This window comes from Lissotriton vulgaris, chromosome 7, assembly GCF_964263255.1.
Source record: "Lissotriton vulgaris chromosome 7, aLisVul1.2, whole genome shotgun sequence".
NCBI lineage: Eukaryota > Metazoa > Chordata > Amphibia > Caudata > Salamandridae > Lissotriton > Lissotriton vulgaris.
In genome coordinates, this window is record NC_141695.1 from 1427428136 (window position 1) to 1427450489 (window position 22354).

A 22354-nucleotide genomic window follows, 5' to 3' on the forward strand; every position below is an offset into this window, starting at 1 on the left:
TCAGGAAAATAATACCAGTTTCTTTTAAAAACTATACCAAGAGCTGTACTCGCCATCTACATACCTGCGAACTGTCACAGTGTTTCAGTGGGACACACAAATCGGCTGCCATCACACGGTCTCCCAGTGAGGAACCAATATCACACGGTGGCAGGGAAAACCAGCTGCAAACCACTGTAAATAGTGGTTTCCCAGGTCTTTTTCTGAGACCTTGAACTGCCGACGTCCATTAAGGGGTGTGAACACCCCAGGACGTTGGCACCAGCCTCAGCAAGTTTTTTTTTTTTTTTGGGAGGATGAGGAGGGGTTTGGATGCAGGGTGGGGTTCAAAAGTAATTCTTAGGTACTATTCTGCAGGAGCCCTCCCCCTTCAAGGCCCCGCCCCTCCTCACACTGTCACATTTTTTTCTTCAAGTTGGGAGGTATACATCTATGTTCCTATGCCAGTGAACAACTCAGCATACTTTGGAGATGGGGAACCAGGTTTGAGTCTCGGCGTCGGCTCAACTTCCTGTGATTCTGGGCAAATCACCTAGGGGGATATTCTCAATGAAGTGGCGGTGAGAGGCGTTAGACTCCTTAGCTTATCGCCTCTCACCGCCACTTCGGAAATGCGAGTCTGCACCATATTCTCAAGAATGTCGTGCAGCCTGGCGTTTCCCCCTGCGATGGCGCTAAGTTTCACGACTTAGCGCTAATGCTGGCACCCTTGCACCAGAATGCAAGGGTGTCTGTGTTCAGGGGAGGGCTGTTCATGTACAGGAAGTTGCCCCTTCCTGCACATGAACATTTCTGAAATACCATTTTACTTTATCCATGTGTGCTGCATTAGGCAGCACAGATGGAAAAAGCAAAAACGAGGAGAAATTTGCATTTCTGCTTGTTTCACCAACTTAAGAACAGGATTTTCCTGGTCTGAAGTTTGACCCTGCTACATTTTAACACCGCCCTTGAGAATAGGTTGCAGCGTCGAGTACAATGGGTGTTGCGGTGTAACGCCCACCGCAACACCCACTGCACACCCCTTTCACGCTATTTTTAGCGTGAAAGGGGCCTTATTCACAAGGCAGTGTTAGGCCACTTAACGTGGCTTAAAGCCACGTTAAGTGGCTTTAATGCTGCCTTGTGAATGAGGCGCTGACCCTATTGCCACGGGAACATCAGAAAAAGTGACATTCCTGTGGCGATAGGGGCTTGAGAATATGCCCCTTAATCTCCCCATGTCTGCCAAAAATGAATGTGTCGTTGTGTAATGTAACAGGTGCTCATGTAAAGCGCTCTAATACCTTGCGGGTCGAGTTTGCACTAAAAAAACTGCAAAAAGTAAATATATATCAAGGCAGGTCCATATTTTTATGGCGGTTCCCGGTTGCAACATGGTGTGGCATTGCTCACCGAAACAATCCAGATTGTTGCCGATACAATCATTGTGCTGCTACCCCACTGCCGCTTCCATAAACAAATCAAGAAAACAGCCTTAGACCACCAGCTAGTGGTGGGACAAAATTACTGCTACGTTACCTAAATATAATTCCAGTGTAATGGGCAGCCACAATGTTATCTCGCCTATAGCTCTGAAAATCATGACACCACCCCTGGCTGTTTATCATGTAAGGATGATGTAAAGACTTTGAATGCTGGTCAGAATATTGCATTTATATCAAATGTGCGACACCTGGTGACGATTAAGCGTGCCTCGTGTTGGCAGCTTTTGTGCCAGCCACAGGATACATGCCAGTCGCACCTTGCCTGGGTCGAGTGGGAGAGGGCGCTGCCCAATAACACCCACCTCTCTACTGCCCTCTTGTGATGGCTCATCGGAAAGATGATTTTCGGGAATTTACAATTATGGATACTGGGTTTTGCAGTAAGACTAGTGGGCCACATTTCCGGCGTTTAAACACAGACTCTTGAAACGTGCTGCCCACCAACATGGGTGTACCACAGGTGTATTTTTTCTTCATAGTACGCACATACCAGCTCAGCCGTTTGAGGGGCCACTGTCCCACAATTATTTTTCGAAAATAGTTGCTGGAACTAGGGCTGCTGCAGGTGCTGCAGCACCCCCATCCAAATTGAAATAGTTTAGAAGGAGAATGAAAAATTAAGGGGCCCTCAAATGTTTTCCTTCTGGCAACGTTAGCTGTGTGATTCAAAAGCAGCTTGATACATAGTCCCTCTACCTTTATTGAGGTGATGTTGTTGGCCAGGACCTGCTCACTGAAATTGGTTTCACTACGGCTGTGTTTTGCCCAACAGACGTCTAGCGGTGACACCTTGAGCACGCAGTACCCTTCATTTACCTTTAGGTGGCGCTGAGGGGAAGGAGTGAGATTTGCGTAGTAATTCAGAAACCCTCGAGCAGGCCTTAGTCAAGTCGCGCTGTGACAAGGGAGACGATGACAGTTCGTGTCTGGTATTGTCAATAGCACAGCCATTGTACGCCACCAGCAGGTGAGCCTGCCATTAATTCATTCACTCACCTCGTCAGAACAATGCACTCCTTCCGAGGTTGTTTTACCGATGCTGCGTCTTCCCGTCGGCTGTGCTGTACAGTCTCACCGCCCAGAGAGCTGCAAACGCCACAGAGCTCCACTCGAACAGCAGGAGAAGCTTGACCGATGAACCTTAAAACACATATTGATCTCACTGCTAGAAATAGGGGGAGAAAAACTTGGTTTGATGTCTGAACATTTTTTCCCAAGAAAAAGAGCTTGCTTTTGTTCCCTATTTAATCTTTTTGCCTATGGTGGAGGCTATAGAAAGTTGGTGATTCGGACTGTTTTTACCCAAACATAATTAAGGCTCCTTGTTTTCCGTTTTTACAGATTTTTACAGATAAATACAGACAGAAAACAGTGTTTTTTTCTGTACGCATGATTTTTTTTAAAAATGGATAAATACAGAAAATGTGCTTCTTTTAAGTGACTTTTCGTATTGTCTTTCGTGAATTATAGCCCAACAGCTGAGAAGATGGACAGCATGAGAAATTAAAAAATAGGACGATATTTCTTTAAATAACTGCATGTGTCAACATACATTTGTGGTATAATGCTAATATTTGCCAGTGAGTGTACTGGTATGTAATAGTTGGCAACTTAATAGCTAAAACACGACAGATATCAAAGTGTGAATGCGCGTCTATCATTTAAATAAATTTGGAAATGTACAGTTTTACTACTACATTTATAGTCAAAACGCAAAATACATATGGATAAATACAGATAAACTGGCAAAACAATAAATATGGATAAATACAGACTAAAATGTTAAAAAATACATACCATAAAACCGGGAGCCCTAAACATGATGTAGCATTTTTTTCTGCCCGCAGTTTTCTTTTTTATGAGACTTTTCCATTTTCACCTGTCCTTTCCTTCTTTTCAGGTGCAAAATATGTAGCCATGCTTGGGCACCATATTCATACCACAACACAGCGTGGCAAAATCAGAAGTACTGCGTTTCACCAATGGTAAAAAAAGAAATTGCACAGCAGCACGTTTAGTAACCAACCCAGAAATTTCTTGCGTGAGCCTTGTACTCGTGGTCCCACACATCACTAAAAATGTCAAGGACAGCTAGTAATAGATAAGCTTAAAAAAATAGCAATTTTTCAGCTATTGAACATAGTATTCATTGCAATATCATACAATAATCAGCATACTTTTTGTTTGTCCCTGGTGTCACTTGCATTAGAATTAAGCAAAAGCTGTTTATACGCCTGGCTTTGCATGGAGACCTGTGGGTGATGCGTTGTTCCTGTGCCAAGTCAAGCTTAGGTATGAAATATTTTATTTTGTGAAGAAACAGTCACAAAAACACAGGGAAGATAAACTTTACCTGCTCCTCCAAACCAGGGGTTTATCGTGCCACCTCATGGACACGACTTAATACACAGGCTCACAGACATCATAAGTCGAATGTATCGAGAAATAAGTAATGTTACTAGCTAACAGTGCACTAAACATAATACAGCATTAGAACTTTAAAACACCTTTTCATGCATTTGCTTGTATTAATATGAATCAATCCCTGATGAAGCATCACTACAAGTATATTTGTGGCGAAACAATTGTTGGCTAGGAGGAGTTTGGAAAGTGTGATTGAACACAGTTCTTATAACTTATAACTTTTTTTATATCGCTGCTATAATAAGAAATTATTTTCAATAGAACCAATCTTTTGAAGCCTCCAACCTGTCTCTATAAAGTAAATCTAGGCGTAATTATTGGTTTCAGAAAAATATAAAATGTTAGCTTCTTCAAACTATTTCCATACCAGAGGTCCTACCTACAGAGCATACAAGCTTGCAGTGTCAAATTTACTTCAGGGGGGGCTTAAAAATAGAACTGTTGCAGTGGATTTCTGTAAATGAACCACATGTTGCTTTAGGTTGGTTTTAGTGTACTGTAGAACTGTGATGAGGGTTGCCCTGCAGATGAAGCACTGTCTCTTGATACTGCCAGTGTTATGCCATGCATTCTTTTCTTCAGAACAATGCTCATGCGCCTGTGCATAAGGAACGGGTGCAGACCTGCAATTTCTTTCAGTGCGGAGTGGGCGTCCTTAGCAATTTCCCCCCTTATTTGCTTTTATTTATTTATTTTTAGCAGTTTTTTTGTATCGTGAACCTCTGAAAGGGCATTGGAGCGCTTTAAATGAGTACCTATATACTCAAGGTCAAATTCATGTGTTTTGTAGGCACTGGGAGATCAATTGATAATCACAGGATGCTGAGCTGATGCCGGGACTTGAACCTGGTTCTCCAGTTCCAAAGTCGGCAGCTGTGGCCATAACATCACATCCTAGCCACCCAATGTGATTTATTGATCTTCATTATGGACACTCTCAATGGATGGTCCTTCGTAGAGTGGGAAACTGACGGGGATGAGGGTAAAATTGTAAATTGTAAATTGATACTTGTATAGCGCACTACTCACCCGCAAGGGTCTCAAGGCACTTGTATGAATACCGCTGTGGAACCCATCCTGGCTTTCCCTGTGAGGCGTCCACTCCTGGGCACCCCCAAGGTGGAGGCCAGGCATCCTTAGCGTTGAGGGGGCCATTGTGGAGATTAAGCAAGCTATTGCCCAGAGTTGCAGAGTGGGACTCCATGATTGGAATAGGCACCGAGGCGAGAATTATCAGGTCCGTGGAAGTTTTGAGCCCAAGACCCGCCGAGGCGGGGATTTGAACCCTGGTCCCGGGCTAGACCTCTGCATCAGGGTCTGCCGCTCTAATCATTGAGCCACACCTCTTTTATCTTTCCACCCAATAGGTGTTTATGATGAATGAGCCAGTGATTTATGGGTGATCGGTAGTTCTGCTGGTTTTGAGAAGTCTCAAATGAGAGTTCTCCTCATCGGTTTCAGTGTGCTAAGTAGTGATTTAAGAAGTAGTGCGGACCTTATGACCTTCTGCCTAATCAGTTTTTGTATGTGTGCCTTCCTGTGTGTGTATGTGTTTTCATGCAATTATGGAGTGAGATAGAGTGATCAGAGGGTCTGTGGGTGGCCATAATGGTGGGTACTTTGAAAAGAGATCAGGAGCCATGTGGTATTTGCTAGTGCTCTTTGTTTTGTTAGTACATCCCTTCAAAAAGCACTCATGCTGCACAGGTAAATAGTTTGGAAAATGGTGTCCCACCAGCAATTGCTGTATGGCCTTTTAGTTGTACACAGATTTTCGCCTCCGTATAGGAGACTTTTTAAAAATTGAAAAACCACGAAGCAGACCATGCCTGGGCAGCACTTTGCAATGAATGATACATTAATCAACGCAAAGTTCACCATGAAAAGGCCTTGCTCTCCAGCCACCCGGATTACCTATGGGACCGACTCCAGATGCTCCAAAACAGAGCTGCAAGAATAAATGATAGTCAATTAAATAGAGACTCGACAACCATAGAAATGAGAGAACCCTATGAAGTTCAAAACTCTGCGTGTCACCTACAGAAAAGTGGTTAGTCCTGTATCTCGCGGTTCCACGGCAAAATCATCTCTCGTTGTAAAGTAATCTAAATGAATCTCCTTTTCCCCTCTCATTGTCAAGGACCAGAGCAATCCAATAGTTCTCAGCAAGCTGACTACTCCAACAACATACCACTGGACCTCACAACTACTCCTTCCAATGCCTTGAAATAGTCTTAGACCTCTTAAGGATACCCTCTTTAATCACCCTATACAAACCAACAATTCCTCTAAAGGCATGAAGCAGATTGGATCTCTGGTAACCAGGCCCTGAATATTCAGATTGATTGGCTACCGCACCCCTTTGACCTCAGTGTATGCCAGAGGGCCATTTTTAGTTATCATACCCAAAATTGCCTCACCAGCACTCTATAAGATTCTGGATAATTTTACTTTATCGACCCTTTCACTTCTCCACCTAAGAGGGGCCATCACTCAGAGGACCTTCACAATAATCATCAGATATAACCTCTTTCAACTCAGTTCCCTCATCTCCTCAGCCCCAAGATTGATGTCTCTCACACAGAGTACAGAATGTCAATCCTACAAATTCAAATATGTATGTTACTTGATGGAATTGCTTGTAATTTCTCATTCATCACACCTTCAATTCCATACACTTCAGCTACTATCTACCATTTGAAGTAATTCATACCCATTTGAGATGATCTGCAAATAAATGCAATACATTTGCACAAATACAGGGTTGCCCTTCATCTCTTTCCAGAAAGCCCTGAACGACGTCCTACTGCCAATTACAGTGGTCTGCAGCTCACTGAGTCAAGATCAAAGCACCAGACGAAAGACTATATTCAAACTTATATGCTACATATTGCATAAATACCTACATAAAATAACACCAACAAGAACTGAGGTCATTCTGGCCTCACTTTTAAAGCAACAGAGGACCAGACTGGATTTTTAGGAATCGTACAGCGGGAACTTGGTGACAGAGCAATAAAGCATCAGACAGGTGATCTTAATCAGAAGGGTGCACCCAGTGGAAAGATGTTCTTTAGGATTTAGAAGTATAGATCGGTAGTCAGTGGGGCAGGATTAGGATAGGGGATCACTGGCAGAACATCAGAACCAAAAATATTGTGTGGACAGAAAATTGTGTCAAAAATATTGAGGGCCAAGATATCGATTGGTTAGCGCAAATAGTTAAGTATAACATTTCTGTTCTTAACTCTACATCTACGTACATTGAAGATATATAATTTGTCAAGGTACATATATGTGGAGTTTTATATAGTAAAACTTTACTTGCCCATAGAACCGTACCTTAATGATAATTCTTGACACAGTATTTTGACCCACAGTATTTTCGGTTCCAATATTTGGTGTAAACACCTAGGATATGTTGAGATAGGGTACATAGAAAGTAACAATTGACTAGTGGGTGTGTTAGCTATTGAACAGTTATGGGAAATCGGGATCATTTATCTCTAAGGAAAGATGGAAATGTGGATGGAAAGATTGATAGACTGGCTAAATTCAGTTTTTTCAGTTGAGGAGCTGAAGTAGTACTCTACCAATACATTCTAACTAACTTCTAAAACCAAACAGAACTCAAAGACTTTGTCGAAGTAATCATCACGTGAGGGAATTGGTCGGAAAGTTGGGGAGGAAGACATTCTTGAGACAACCACTAATTCATATTAAGCACTGGGTTTAACAATGCACTCAGGAAGAAACGACTGAGGGAACAGAGCCAAAGGAAAGCTCTGAACAGCTCCACCCTATTGAGCTAGCTTACCTTTGAGTATAGATGTTTACTCTTCCTTCTTGGGTTTGACTGAAGGCTTTGTAATTTGTTGAGACCAAAAACTGGGATGCAACGCAGTAGCCCGGCACTGTAATTAACCAAGGAATCTTTGTAGCAGTACAGCAATTCCAGCGATCAGTAGTACCTGGTGGCTTTGCTTACCAACAAAGACACAAGGAAACAGCAATATGAACTCTGCATCCTTGGGGGTCATAATGTACTAAAGTGACATAACTTCTGAAACTTATATAAATATACTATTTAATTTATGTTGCCTGTATTATAAGAGAGTTTCCTGTGAGCATGCTTTAAACAAGTTAAAATATGTTTTGGTTATTTATTATTTTATACAAATGTACTGGTCTTGCAATTGTAATGACACTTAAACTCGCCAATAGGGCCCTAACCAGAATTAAAATTAAGCAAGGTGTCATTTTTCATAAATTCCACGTAGAAACCTCACTGCTGTACAGCATAGAAGGTTATTTATTGAAAAAGGGTCTCAAATGGAACTCTCCTGTAATTCATTGCATTCATGTATAATATGTGACACAAAGATGTAGACAAAAACAACTTAGGGACATATTTACAAGCCCCTTGCGCCGCCGTTGCATCACTTTTAATATGAGAAAAAGTAACGCACTAGTGGCACAAGGGTAAATAGGCCCCTTACTATTTTAGATTTCGATTTTGCCTTCAGTTTTAACATAGAGTTGCAACATAAACTGCATTGTTCAAAATGTCACCATGCTTCTGCATATTTCTTTTAGTATTCATGCCTTCCTCTGGACAGTTTTGATCTCCATGTTGTTGCAGAAATTATTTTTTTAAATCCAGTAGGCATCATACATCCAAAATTAAACATGTATCGACATCATTCATTGATACCTTCACTCGTGCTCACTTAGTTCCTGCCCTATCCTTGTTAACTGTATTTATAACACACCATCTACCAGTGAATCAACGAATAAGAAACCTTAACCATTCCATACAACCAATTGTTTACACCAAATTAGGCTATTTCTCCCAGGCATTTAAGTACTGACACATCATGAAAAGAACAGGTTTGTTTTTCATGTAAAGCTTCTTATTCTTTATTGATGTGACTCAGAGCACATACTTTCAACAAAAGCAAGTTATTTTAACATAAACAAGAAAAATACCTCATTTTTTGCGTCTTAACTCATTCATGGGTGGAGGTGCAATACATATATTAAAATGTTGGTCTAACTGACAATCTATTCAGTTATATTTAGTCTTTCTATAGTTTCTGTCATCTTGCCTACATGTAATGCACAAACCAATTATTTCAACCCTCTCAAAACGAAAAAGGCAATTCAACCCACAACATGACAATCTCCCATGGTGGACTTGCCTTGAAGGGTTTTCGCACTTCGAGAGAGCAGGGCTATAAAACAGTATTCTATATCTGATTCATGGTTAACTGGCATTATCAGTTGTTGTACCTGTAAGATGTGTGTGCTTGATAAAGACCCTATGGGGCTTTTGAGATCCATTACATTTGCCCCGGTCGTTGTTGTTAAGTGGGTCATTTCTGCAGTTGCAAACCACTGAAACGTTGGTTCCATTTTCACATATGTAATGTTTGCTGAACATCAAACCACAATTACATTTTAGTTTAAAATTTCCTTAAATTTTAAGTATAGAAAGGAAAAATAAACGGTATTATAGCATGCAATATAAGTAGCAGTAAAATAAATGAAGTAAAACAGATATTAACCCTTTCGATGCTGATGACGAGCTCGGCTCGTCATCACCCACGGGTGTCGTGTGCTGATGACGAGCTGAGCTCGTCATGACACCAGCAAATTGGCAATTTGCCGCACAGCGCAAAAATCACTGCAGCAGCGATGCGGTTAAAAATAAAGGGTGGGCGGAGTTGTCGGAGTTGCACTATGCAGAATACTGTGGAGTTGCATAAAAACTCAGTTGAATTCCGCAGAATTCCGCTCCGCCCTTGAAAAGAGCTAGTACGAGGCTTAACATGCAAAAAATGCCTAAAAATAGATATCGGACCTAGTAACCTTATTTGAAGATAATCCATTTGCAAAACAAAGAAGATGATATACTGCCTTATAAATTAAGCATCTTCTTCAAAATCAGTTTGGTTAGAAAACACTTTTATCGTAAAACAGGTGCACCCACTGGAGCTGCGTTGTGCACATACAGCAGAGCAGAAGAAAGACTAACAATGATCCAAATGGAGTCCATCTTGGAAGAATGTAAATTTCTTTTGTTGCTTTCCAGCATGGAAGTGCTGTAATGGGCTCAACGCTGTACTGTTATGATTTTCCTGCACAGTGTAGTAACCATAGCCTCGTTAGCCATCTGTTTATTCCCATCTAAGCCCCAGGGGCCTAATTACAATTATTGTGGACACTGACAACACACTAATGAATTCCTGTCTTACCTTCCAGGATGTACACTTTGAAGCCGCGGCTGATTCCCGTGGTGAAGTGGAAATCAAATTGGCCATGACCACCGCCATCTTGGTGATACCCTTGTGACTCTTCTGGCGGTGGAGAGGTATATGAGAGAGATTAATGGGATCCAAAAAAAGATGTGGGAAGAAGGGCGGATGGCAGGGAGCTGAGGACTGGGCTAGCAGGAAGTTGGGGCGATGTTGACAGTTGGCGTAGTACTGTGAGGGAAGTGCCGAAGAAGATCACATGAGCTGTGCTAAGTGGCCGTGAATACACACTCTGGGGCTTCCTTTAGCACTGTTGGTACTCGGTGAAGCCACCCTGCAGCCGCTGTCTGTGGGTCAAGTGATGATTGGCTGCTGCCTGCAGGATATTCCACAGGGAGAGAGAGAGAGGGAGACGCCCCTGACGGAGGAAGCCAATCACTTTTGCGGGCCCGGTTTTGGAGGTGATGGCGCAGAGCATAGAAGCCCCCATCCTGTACCTGCTCCAGGCTGAGAGGGGAGCAGGCATGGGGGTGGCCTGGCATAGTTGGTAACAGCATGTATGTAAATGGCAGGTCCCATGACTTCCCAATGGAGCCTTCCCCCTTTTCCTGATTCCGGCAATGGAACTTGAGTGGAAACTGACAGGCAAACTGCAAACGCTATTCCCTCCCACACAAAGGAGTGGCAAGCTCGCACTGGACTGAAGCGCAGTGGCTGGAGCCTGCACTGCTCTCCAAGGTGCCCGAGCTCCAGTCCAATGCATCTGTAGAGCTTGCACCAATTCACACTAGTGCCTGGAGGCGAGTCAGCCCTAGTAGGCCTTTTTCTCTTTATGTTATTGTATTTTAGCATTTACATAGCGCCTCAAAGAGATGGTTAAACCAGAAAATTCATAGGGAGACCGGAGCCAGGTCCAGCACCACCCACCCCTACCCTGGAGTCTGTTGTGGCTCTAACAGGAAAGCATGAGCTGGGACATCAACAGGTGACCTGGAAAGGATACAGTAACACCAGCCAAAATAGTTTTTCAATTGAAAATGTGTTTCTCCTGAAGGGATTTGTTTCACTTTAGTACACTGGGTTATATCACTGAACAGTACTGTTTTTTAAACATGCACTTTTCTAGGGGTGGGTGGCGGGGGCAATCTCCGCCACATGGTGTAATCTGAGTTTTTCTGCTGAACTACGCGTTCACCGCTGAGCGCAGAGTCACAATAAATCATCAAACTCCGCCTGCGGAGCGGAGCTAACCACCCACCCTTAATAACAATATATAACTCAAAGCAGGGAAATAGTAGGTTATATATGTGATTGGAATGCAACTTTTGCAAATATATTAACACGTTTTAAATGTAAAGAAACATACATTTAAATATTAGTTTTCTTTGACTTCTATACTGTTCAGTACTCATCAGTATAATGCCTGTTTTTTCAATTGTTGCCAGTTAAATGCCCTGGAAAGAGATATAGGACTTTGTAGTGCCAAACACATCAACCAAAGCCTCCTGAGCTTGGCTCCTATTCTTCGATTCACTTATAAAATCAATATTATCAAAAATATCAATAGCATTTCCCCCAAACCCATAGAACAAAATAAAACAACATCAACTGTCAATCGACATTTCACTATTTCTCAATTTGTGCTGTGTATTGTAGGAATCCCATTACTACTACCTATTTCTGAATTTCAGGAATTGGGATTTCTAATATTCCCAAATGCAAATACAAAGACCATTGAATCAGGATAACTGATACTGAGAAGGAGCAATTCACAAGGCCACTCGATGACCCTGTTATAGACATTTGAGCTCCCAGTGATCGAAATCAACAATTACACAGCGGGGCTAGTCCGATGACAATTCTGTAGTCTGATTTGCAAATATACTTTAGTCAATGAAATGTTGAATGAAAGTTGGCTACCGAGAATTCCAATTGAAAAGATGATAACAGTTCGCCCAGTGCCTATGTGATGCAATTCAAGGTGTATTTAGAATATTTTAGGCAAGTAGGTAATGAACTGGAATGCTGAATGTGATTCTCAAAACATTTGCTTGTGGATTGAAGCAATATTGGGCGCATTTGACGAGTCACTACCAAAATTTGCCCTTCCTGGTGGAATCTTTCCTCAGTTCCTGCCATGCCATTAGGAATCACTTTCGGCCCCATGCATCGACCTAAAAACCGGTCGCAAACGGGCAGATTCACAGAATCTGCCCCTTTGCAACCGTTATTTTTGCATTTGGGATCCATCATCCCAAATGCAAAAAAATCACTATTTAAAGAATTGCTAAATTTGCGATTACTTAATTTGCAATTGTATTTAAGGAATCGCAAATTGCGATTCCTTAAATGCAATTCATTAAACACATTTTTTTGCGATGTTGCTAATATGAATCGCAAGTTACCATCAATCTAAAGTTGATGGTAATTTTCGATTTCTTTGAAAAATGCTAAAGTGCATTTTTCAAAGTCACATGTCACACAAACACATGCCCTTTGGGCATGTGTGTGCCCCACATGTGGTTAAATTGTAATTTCTGGGGTGCAACAGGGTATCCTTTTGGAACCCTCGCACCATTAAAATTGCATGCGCAATTTGCGAGTACCAGTTGGGTACTCACAAATTGCGCATGCAATTCCCATTCATTGCTATAGGCCTCTGGGCCCATAGGAATGAATGAGAATCAATTCCTTAATTGTGAGTCTCAATTAAGGAATTTGTGGGAATCGCAAAATGTTATGCAATTCCTACATGCATAGGCAACAGCGATTCTTTAATTGCAATTCCTTAATAATCGCAATTAAAGAATCGCCATTGTCTATGTTGATGCATGTGCCCCTTTGTCCTTAAGTGAAATTGTGGTAGAAAGTGACTATGTCAGATGCAGGATATTAGATGTCAATTTCATTGCATTCGCAACATCGAACTAATGCCTTCATCACACTGTGAGTCTAGGTAAATAAATATGGAAATAGGAAAAATAAATATGTAAGTGCCCAGCAATGTAATGGCTAGATCGATAAAGTGGATGAGATATTATTGTAGTTCGATATCATCTACCTCAATATAATGACATGCAATCAAAACTGTCAAACGTTGCCTAATGCTCTAGTTGTCGCAGAATACCCCTTCTATATGTCTTGACAATGATCTGTGTTTCTCTCTTTCGTTACAGCCCATCTTATGAAAAGAGACCCCTCCACAACACAAAGTGAAGCAATGCTCTAGGGAATTCCAGCACAATGAAAGGCCTCGGAGACAACCGGGCCCGCCACCTCTCAGAGAACCTGGACTCAGCGCAGGACTCCTTGTATGCACCACAGGACCGAAGCCCCTTCCTCTTGAACCCCAGCGACTCCTACACGATGGACTCCCGTTTCTCCACGGCCAACTCCATGCTTGGCGATTGTATCCTTCCTCTTAACAACCAGATGTCCAACAGCAGTACCTTTCCTCGCATCCATTACAACTCCCACTTCGAGGTGCCTCCTGAAAACCCCTTTCCGACATTGACGCCTCCTGCTAAGATAAACCGCCTTCCTGCTAATCTGCTGGATCAGTTTGAGAAGCAGTTACCGATCCACCGGGACGGTTTCAGCACCCTTCAGTTTCAGCGGGGAGAGGCCAAGCACAGGAGTGAGAGCCCTGGACGTATAAAGCACCTGGTCACCTCTGTCCAGAAACTTTTTGCAAAGTCCCAATCACTGGAGGGCAGTGCAAAAGCTTCCGTCAATGGAAAGAAGGGTGTGGACGACCCAAAGGGCACCGCCAGGAGGAGTAAGAGCAAAGACAGGGCCAAAACAGAGACAAAACGTAGGGCCAGGACAAACATTTCAGGCTGGTGGAGTTCTGATGACAATCTGGACAGTGATACGTGTAATTACCGCAACCCTATGGGTCTTATGACACTTGGGAGACAACCAGACCACAGCCAGCCCAGGTATTTCATGCACAACTATAACACTATCAGCGAAAGTATGCTGAAGTCCTCCAAGAGCAATAATGACCTCAAAGTAGCCCCGGTCACCAACATACCTATAAACTCCACAGACTCATCGTCCTATATCAAGAGAGGATCCTGGTCGACGTTAACCCTCAGCCACGCACGAGAAGTGTGTCAGAAGGCCTCTGCCACCATTGACAAGGCTTTACTCAAGTCCAAGTCTTGTCACCAGGATATGGCTTATCAATATTTACAGGTGAGTGAGGCAAGTTGAAGGGGAATATTCCGTTGCAGACTCTCTTACTTTAGGGTTTCTCCCTTCGTAGAGATAAATTGTGTGTCTAATTGTGGAGGTTATTTTTATAAATCTTTTGGTATGACCTGAGGCTTGTCTACTGCTTTCTCCTGCCGTCTATCTGTCTCATTTTACTCTCTTGGCATTTCTGAAACCTGGATTCTTTTAAATTTGAAGCTTACGAGGTTGAAGTCCTATGGAAAAGTAGAATTGTGACACCATTCTCCCAGCAGCATAGAATGTCATAGAGGCTTGTGTCCATTTATGTTGATTCCTTTCGTGCAAACCTAGCTGCAAAGCAACAGTCTGCTATACTGCACAGGGTGGTGTATTGCTGAGGAGACCTGATGAGAGAAGTTAGTGTTGGGAATGCAATTGTAATTTGACCAAGGGGTGATAGTCGGAATAGAGTTGGGTTGAGAGTGAAATCCATAGTGATGATAGGAGAGGTGGGGCGGAGTCAGCCAGATTGGCAGAATAGTTGATGTGGAGCAAGACATGGGTTGCAGCAGGGAGAGAGGACAGTACATGGGAAGAGCAGAGTGTCCAGTGACCAACAAGCTCAGCAGCGGAGACGCTGTTGGTTGTATTGGGGGATACAGTCTACGGATGCTTTAGGGTTCGTTGGAGCATCCTCTATCCAATAAGAAGAGAACCCAGAAGGTTATATAGTTCTTCAGGAATATAGAAAACATAAATCATAATTTTCTCATATTTAGAATATCATGCAGAAGGCATCCTCCATTGGGGAGCTTCAATAGACCTTGGAAATCATACCACACAGCACCAGTATTGCAGTGTAGCTATGAGTCACACACTCCTCCTTATTTAAAGGAACAGATTATTACTTAATCACTCTAGCCAGTCCCAAAATGAAAAAAAAAATGTTTTCTCTTTATAAACCATACATTAAACTACCCCGGTCTTACTTGGATGAACTTTGTTGGGACTAGAGTGTGTCCGGTTTTGTGAGACCCGGGGTCTGAAAGTAAGCCCAGGTGGCAGCCAGGGTAGCTATAAAAACAGAATGCCAGTGGTGCGCAGTGGGAATTGAAGCTGTCCAAGACTTCACACCTCATATCTGCATTCCAAGATCACTCCTGGGATGGTCACCTTCATCACCTCTCAGAAACCTTTCTTTACCTGCGTTTACACTGTGTGCACTCACTGTGTGGGGCTCATCCAGATGATTTGCTCTTCTTCTTTATAGATACAAAGGACCTCTGAAACAAGATCAGGGAGAATGTGATACAGGGTTAACTACAGTGATTGTGGTGGCTACTCTACTGTTCCTAGTCTCTTTATGACCAGAGGGGTTATGAAGAACCCCGGGGAGAGGCAGCTCCCAGGCCTGTGTATTTACACAAAGGAATCGGCAACTGGTGGGCCACCTTGCTTCTTCCAAGTCTTTTTTTACACAATTTAATGGAACCAGAACTACAAACAAATGGTGCCTTCCAGTAAGACCAAGCCTTTACCTTAGTTGCAATATCCACCATGATCCTGGCTTTCCAACAAAGTGACTTTCTAAAAATCATCTCCCTCAGCATACCCTATTGTTGTGTTACAGCTCTGTATCTACTCACCTTCGAGCAGATTGTGGAACTAACAGTTCACTCAGCCTTCACTCTGTTATACATTTTTAATTCAAATCAATTGTTCATTGTAAATCGACTTTAACGCTTCGATTCCACTATCTTGTTAGAGGAACAATTCTGTCACCTATTGGGTTGTACTAAGTTCTAACTCTCAATCAAATCTTTCTGGGGTATGTATGTTAAGTTCTAGTTATGTTGTCAGGCACAAAATGCCTATGACAGATTTACTACATGCCTTCTCAGGCCACCAAATAGCACACCAGAGGTTGAGGGATCTCAGTCGGACTGTAGACAGTGATACGTTTTTAGAAATTATTTGTAAAGCTCAGCCCTGAGCTGGATGAGCCTTGCAGTTCGGGATGTACGTTTCCACAGAAACCCTACCATCCATGTCGGAGACCGGTAGCGTGTATCGCTCACTCTATATTTTTCAAGGCCATGTCACTCATGAAGGAGGAAAAGGTTAGACACTGGAGCTTCAGTAGGGGATGGGAATGCCTCTTGAAAAGATCTGTTTTCAGATTTTGTCAACAAAGTCATTCAGAACTGTTCTTTAATTTTGATGATAGGGTTCCATAGTTCAGTGTAAAGCCCCTTTTTTGATCAATAGCGTGATCTAATCATTCATGTTTTAACCCAAATATTCATTTGGTAGTAAATAGAAAGGCTATTGTTGTACCACATTCATAAGTTCTTCATGCTATAGATTGTTAGTGAAGTGGTTGTTCATTTGGTCTGATGACCGGCAGACAGTTGTCAGAAAGGACTCCCCGCTATAAGGATTTCAGCATTAGCGCAATTTACAGAAGCATAGCTTTAGGGGGGTATTTGGGGTGTCACACCCTTCTATTAAATTTATTTTCAGATAAATAGTTGAGTCGAAGTGCTTTCAGTCAGGTATGGTGAGGCGAATTTCACCTGTGATTTTTGCATACACACACCGACAAACACACACACTCTCTCTCATCTCTGTTTTGAAAGCCCTAAAAGGTAGATTTTATAAAATATTGTATTTCTCTTATTTAGTACTCCTAATAATCCGTATTCCTCTCTTTCCATTGCCTCTTATGCCCCTCTCATGCACCCTGCTTGTCATACAATGTATTTTAACCCCTTCCGTGCTCATGACAAGCTCAGCTTGTCATGAGGCACGGTGCTCGTGTGCTCATGATGAGCTGAGCTCGTCATTACCACACCCATTTCCATTATGGTCCAGCACAGCAGAAGATTATCTCAAGCAGCCAAGGTGCTAACATTATTTGCCAGTGTCATGGTCTGTAAATCTGATGCTCAATCCCCCCTTCCCAATCTTTCTGGCCAGGCTATGTCCCTGGCCATTTAGACTCAGAAAGCTCTTCTTTATCCAGCAATAGAAGGAGCCCCTTTCCCTATCTGCCTACAGAATATTTTGAATAAGCCCCTTTCAGTGTCCGACAATTTAGAGTGAAGAAAGAGTTGATTTTCTTCTCTGACAACAGTGCAGACTGAGGGAGTCTATCCAGTGACAGTGGACAAAGTGTGTACCACGCAGGACACAAAGTAAGGAAGGAAAACATACATCTGGCGATTGCAATCTATTTCCCTCTATTTTAACTGAACCTCTCTTTTAGACTTCAAAGCGTGGGAGCACCACCATCTAGTGAAAAATACCAAAATCTACACCATAGCTAGAGTCGTATTGAGGTCAAGGATACATATGTGGTCCTATCTTGCTTAACCGACCCCTATGGTTCCCGTTCGTCCAGGCCTCGCTCCTCATTTTCCTTTGTATCTGCAAAGCTAACCATAATCTACAACATGGTCATATTTTAGCAATCAAGTCCTTGCAGTTCAATATCTTTTCTTGAGAATTTACTACATATACTAGATTTACTGGCTTATCTTTTCTTAATGGACCTGTCCTTCATAGTTCAGTGCCCCTTGCAGCTTGTTCAAGCTACTTTAGCATTGATTCAGCATAGACGCTGCTTGAATCCGACCTCCAGTAATCTGTCCCCATTCTTGCTGGTACTTGCAACACATTTTCAGCTGTCTCTTTTCACAGGCTGTTGAGTAATCCTTCCCAAACTAGTTCCAGACATTCACCCTTAGCCCTACACATTCTCTTACTAAGTTCACAGTGGCCTGGAGTCGAATATGGCATAAGGAAACGTGTGCAGATCGAACTCCGAAGAGGAGTTTGTTGTTCAATAGAGACCTTCACTGTAAAGTTTCGATCTTAGAGAGATTTAAGATCCTCAAGGATTGCACATTAACGAGGTAGGACCATGATCCAGTTGCATCGCCTTCACTCCCAACCTGCTGCTCAGTTCAATAGAATTAGCAATGGTCTGTCGACAAAGAAGGGTATTTCTCAGAAGGATAGAAACATGATCTCTCCTCATATTCCTGCATAAGTTAATATACAAAATGTTTGTAGCGCTTGATATAAAAAAAAAACTTGAAAAGACAGTCAGAAGTAAGGGACCTATGCTAATAATGCCCAACAAGAAGTTTGAAAGACCGATTGTCTGGACATCATTGACTTAACTATTGTCTTCTGGAAGAATGGCAACTCTTTTTCAGTGGAGGCCGTGCATATCGATAAACAATTTAGATCACTGCTTTGCATCTCAGTGTGCCGTGCCAACACCAGTGCAAATCCTTAGTATGGAAACCTTTTAGTGTCAACAAATGAAATTGTCTCTGTCTTTATTAATAATCTATTTCTGTGCTACCTTGGTTAAGATGTATAGTAAGTGGCTAAGATCCAAACCAAAGCTTCCAGTCAGTTCCCCCAAAACAAAAAATTAAATACTGCTAAATGATTCAGAAAGGAAGGCTACAAACATTTCCAAAAACACTTCAAGTATATGTATGCTTTAACATTGTTAGATAGAATTCCACATAGTGATTTGTGAAAAACAACAGCATTTCATAGAAATCATAACCTGTGATTCAAGAACATCACTTTGCTTATGCATGATGAAGGCAAGAACATGGCAAGTGAGCTGCTCAGGACAGCAATGGGTTTCGCTGACCAAGCTTTCACATGAATGAACGTAACAGGTAACAGGTAACAGGTAACAGGTAACAGGTAAAACTTTATTTGCATAGTTACTTAAAACCATTGCAATGCATACAATTAATACAACCATATTAAAATGTTCCATATTTAAAAGTGAATGCTCCCTCATGAGCGTCGCAACATGACCTTCAAAAGACGTTTCAATGTCAATACAATTTAAATGTCCCAGATGTTTTTGTCTTTACTGCCTGTGAGAGGTTGTAATCCGCTGTAAGATTTATCCAATCACTTAGTAAAATTTCCCCCATAGCGCAATAGACTACAAAGTGACAATCAGTTTGGCATTTTTAAGCGAGCTGCTTCGAGAAATTTAACTAACCTAGTGTTCAGTTGTGGTGATGAGGGATCAAAGCATGCCAGGACAGCTTGTCTCCTTGTCCTGATACCTCTTTGATTAAAGCAAGTTTTTAGCAGCTGTCTCCTTTCTTGACACAGCTCAGTGCAGGTGCAGATTGTATGAATGATGTCGCCCGAGTCCTTATTGCACAGACTACAGAGAGTAAAAGCCTGCTCCCTTTTCCAAGGTGGAAGCTGCTGCGTAGTTGGTAACACTCCAAGTCTGAACTTTAAAAAATTTTGTTTTAGTATTTTTGAATATCCCAGATTAAAGTAATGTTGTGGGGCTAAGTGCTTATATGTGGCCAAGGTCATCCAGGCATGCGCTCTGAGCGAGAAGGTCGCCTTATCCTCTAGCAAGGAGAGTGTCTTCAGCGTCTTCCACACCGTTTTTTTGAACGCCGAATGGAGGCAGTGTGTGTCCCATAAGGGGGACAGGCCTGTGATCGTCAGAGCCTCCTCAAGATATTGGCCTGCGGGTGATTTCGGCCTCTGTTGAATCTCTTGCCAGAGGAGGTAGTTTAATGTGTTCGGGTTTGCTGACCTAATCTTGTGCCAGCAGTTAATGAAAGCGCCGTAGCTAGCCCAAGTTTGCTTTATGAATGAACGTGCTTTCACAGGAATGCACGCGCTTTCACAGGAACGAAAGTAGAAACCCCTTAAATGGACCAGGCAGCCTCCAAGACATTTGCCTCTACTGGACTTCGAGGAGAGGGTCACTCACCTCCAGTTCAGTGAGAAAATATTTAACCCGAATTCTAAAGTATTTAGAAGTCACAAACCTTGCATTTTCACAAAATCAAAAGGGTGTGGAACTGTAAAATCCATTTTTTCAATGTATTAACCACCTTTGATGATTCAGAAAAGGTTTTTGAAATGCAAAATGGGGTGCAGACCATTATCATATCACTGTTGGGAAGAGGCATGTTTTGGGCACTCTTCTAAATTGCGAATTGGTAAGGAATGTATCACTAGTATGCAACTTCAGCTTCACTCACAAACCAAATCAGTTACCAATCAGTTTCCCAATCTCAAATCAGGGTGGTAACCGGAGCACAAAGGGTAAGGAGTCTACTTTGGACCCTATCACCTTTGGGAGTTAGGGTGGCAACTTTAGGGGAGAAGGCAGTAGTCCAAGGGGCCAATGCCCCCACTGATTTAAGATTTTCTTAATAGAAAAAAGCAGCCCTGTTTCCTTTAAGAAAATTGGTATTTGCCATTTACTGACAAGGATAGCCCCCTATCCATTCTCCCTTTCTTCCCAGTTATACCATAAACCATTCCCACGATCAGTCTGAGCAGCTCGATAAGTATTATCCTGACAATACTTATGTCGATCAGGCAAATTACCTTTATATATTACTAGTCCTTGATCGAAATCTATATGTTTGTATTAGAGGAATTGCAAACTCTTGAGTGCCATGTTTCATCCCCGACTAAGATCCCAGTAAGGTATGATAATTTATTTTAAAAAATTAGTAACCTGTTTGCAAAGCACTACAAAAGTGGAAGGGGATTCCAGAGACCAAGATTAAATGAGTGGTGCAACAAATCATGCAAAATCGTTAGGAAGGCCCTCATAGATGCCCTAAAGAGTAACTAAAGAGCACTCATTATTGAGTCTAGAAGGGGATATACCAGAGCTATTAATACCAGTAAATCCCATTGGAAAGCCAGCATATAGGATGCGTTATTTGAGCCGGTAAGGCTTAGAGACAACAGGCGCTTCTGGCAGTTGGTTACACATGACGGCTATATAGACTTATCTTGCCCACACTGCAATATCCCCCCAGAAGCCTGGGCGAACCACTTCTCAACACTCTATGAGGAGGCAAGACTGGGAGGAGGGATATACGAGACCTTGCCATCACTTCCTATGGATTCTCCTGGAGGGGAGATCAAGTTATTCACTCTAAATGAAACTTTAGATGCAATCCAGGCCCAGAAATCCGATAAAGCCCCTGCCTTGGATAGAATCCCATCAGATTTTTACCAGAATGTAACCCAGATCTGAGGACTCTACATAAATTCCTTGTCAAACGCATAGTTGGCTGGGGCACCGATCCCGAGGTATTGGAACAGAGCATAAATAATCCCTAATTATAAAAAGGGTGATAAATCTACGCCAGGAAATTATAGACCACTAAGTCTGATTGCCAACATCCAGAAAGACTACAGCATGCAAATCTTATCTAGGCTATGAGACTGGATTACCCAAGACAAAGTTTTATCTCACTTACAGGCGAGATTTAGATCTAACATTAACACCATAGACCAAATGGTCCGATATCTGCCCATCAAGTGGAAGGTAGTAGACATTGGCAGGGGGTTGCTGTATGTAGTCTTTGTGCATCTTCAAGCTGTGTTCGATCTTGTTCCTAGGGCAAAACTTTGTGTGGCTCTGTGCAAGATCGGGATACTGCGTGGACTACTGTCCCTGATGCCGGCTTTATACATGGAAAATTTTGCGAGGGTTAGGTGGGATCCTGCGGGGAAATGACAGAAGACATTACAATCCGGAGTGGTGTTAGATAACGGTGTATTTTGGCCCCACACTTTTTCTCTTGTACATAAATGGCTGCATCCCCTATCTCTTAAACTGTGTAAATGACTCCCTAAAGGCGAAGGATTAGAAAATACTGTTTCTCCTTTTCGCAGATGACACTTTGTTACTATCGAAGACTCCTTATGGTCTATATATTCTCGTGGACAAATGTAATACTTTTTCTAGACCACAGCTTAAACCACCCACTTTCGCTATCTCCCCTCCTTTGGAGATAGATAAGATTCAAGCCTGGGGTGTGGCTATGGGTGGGGCTGTTAATGGGGGCGTTGTAATCTTAACACCCTTGAAAAAGCTGAACATGCCATTATTAAGACCCTCTTGAGAATCCCCACCAGTGCACCAACTCTGCCTATTAGATTTGACCTAAACCTAACATTGAC

The 22354-nt window shown here is 42.4% G+C and overlaps 1 protein-coding gene across 1 annotated transcript in view; it reads left to right on the forward strand.

Moving 5' to 3' along the window:
- The window catches only part of DLGAP4 (DLG associated protein 4), a 554791-nt gene that overhangs the window by 166864 nt on the left and 365573 nt on the right, over window positions 1-22354 (forward strand). Inside the window, exon 2 of the mRNA XM_086932203.1 lies at window positions 13345-14368. Within this exon, the coding sequence (XP_086788329.1) occupies window positions 13412-14368 (957 nt within the window). The 5' untranslated portion in view covers window positions 13345-13411. The remainder of the gene's footprint in view (window positions 1-13344; window positions 14369-22354) is intronic.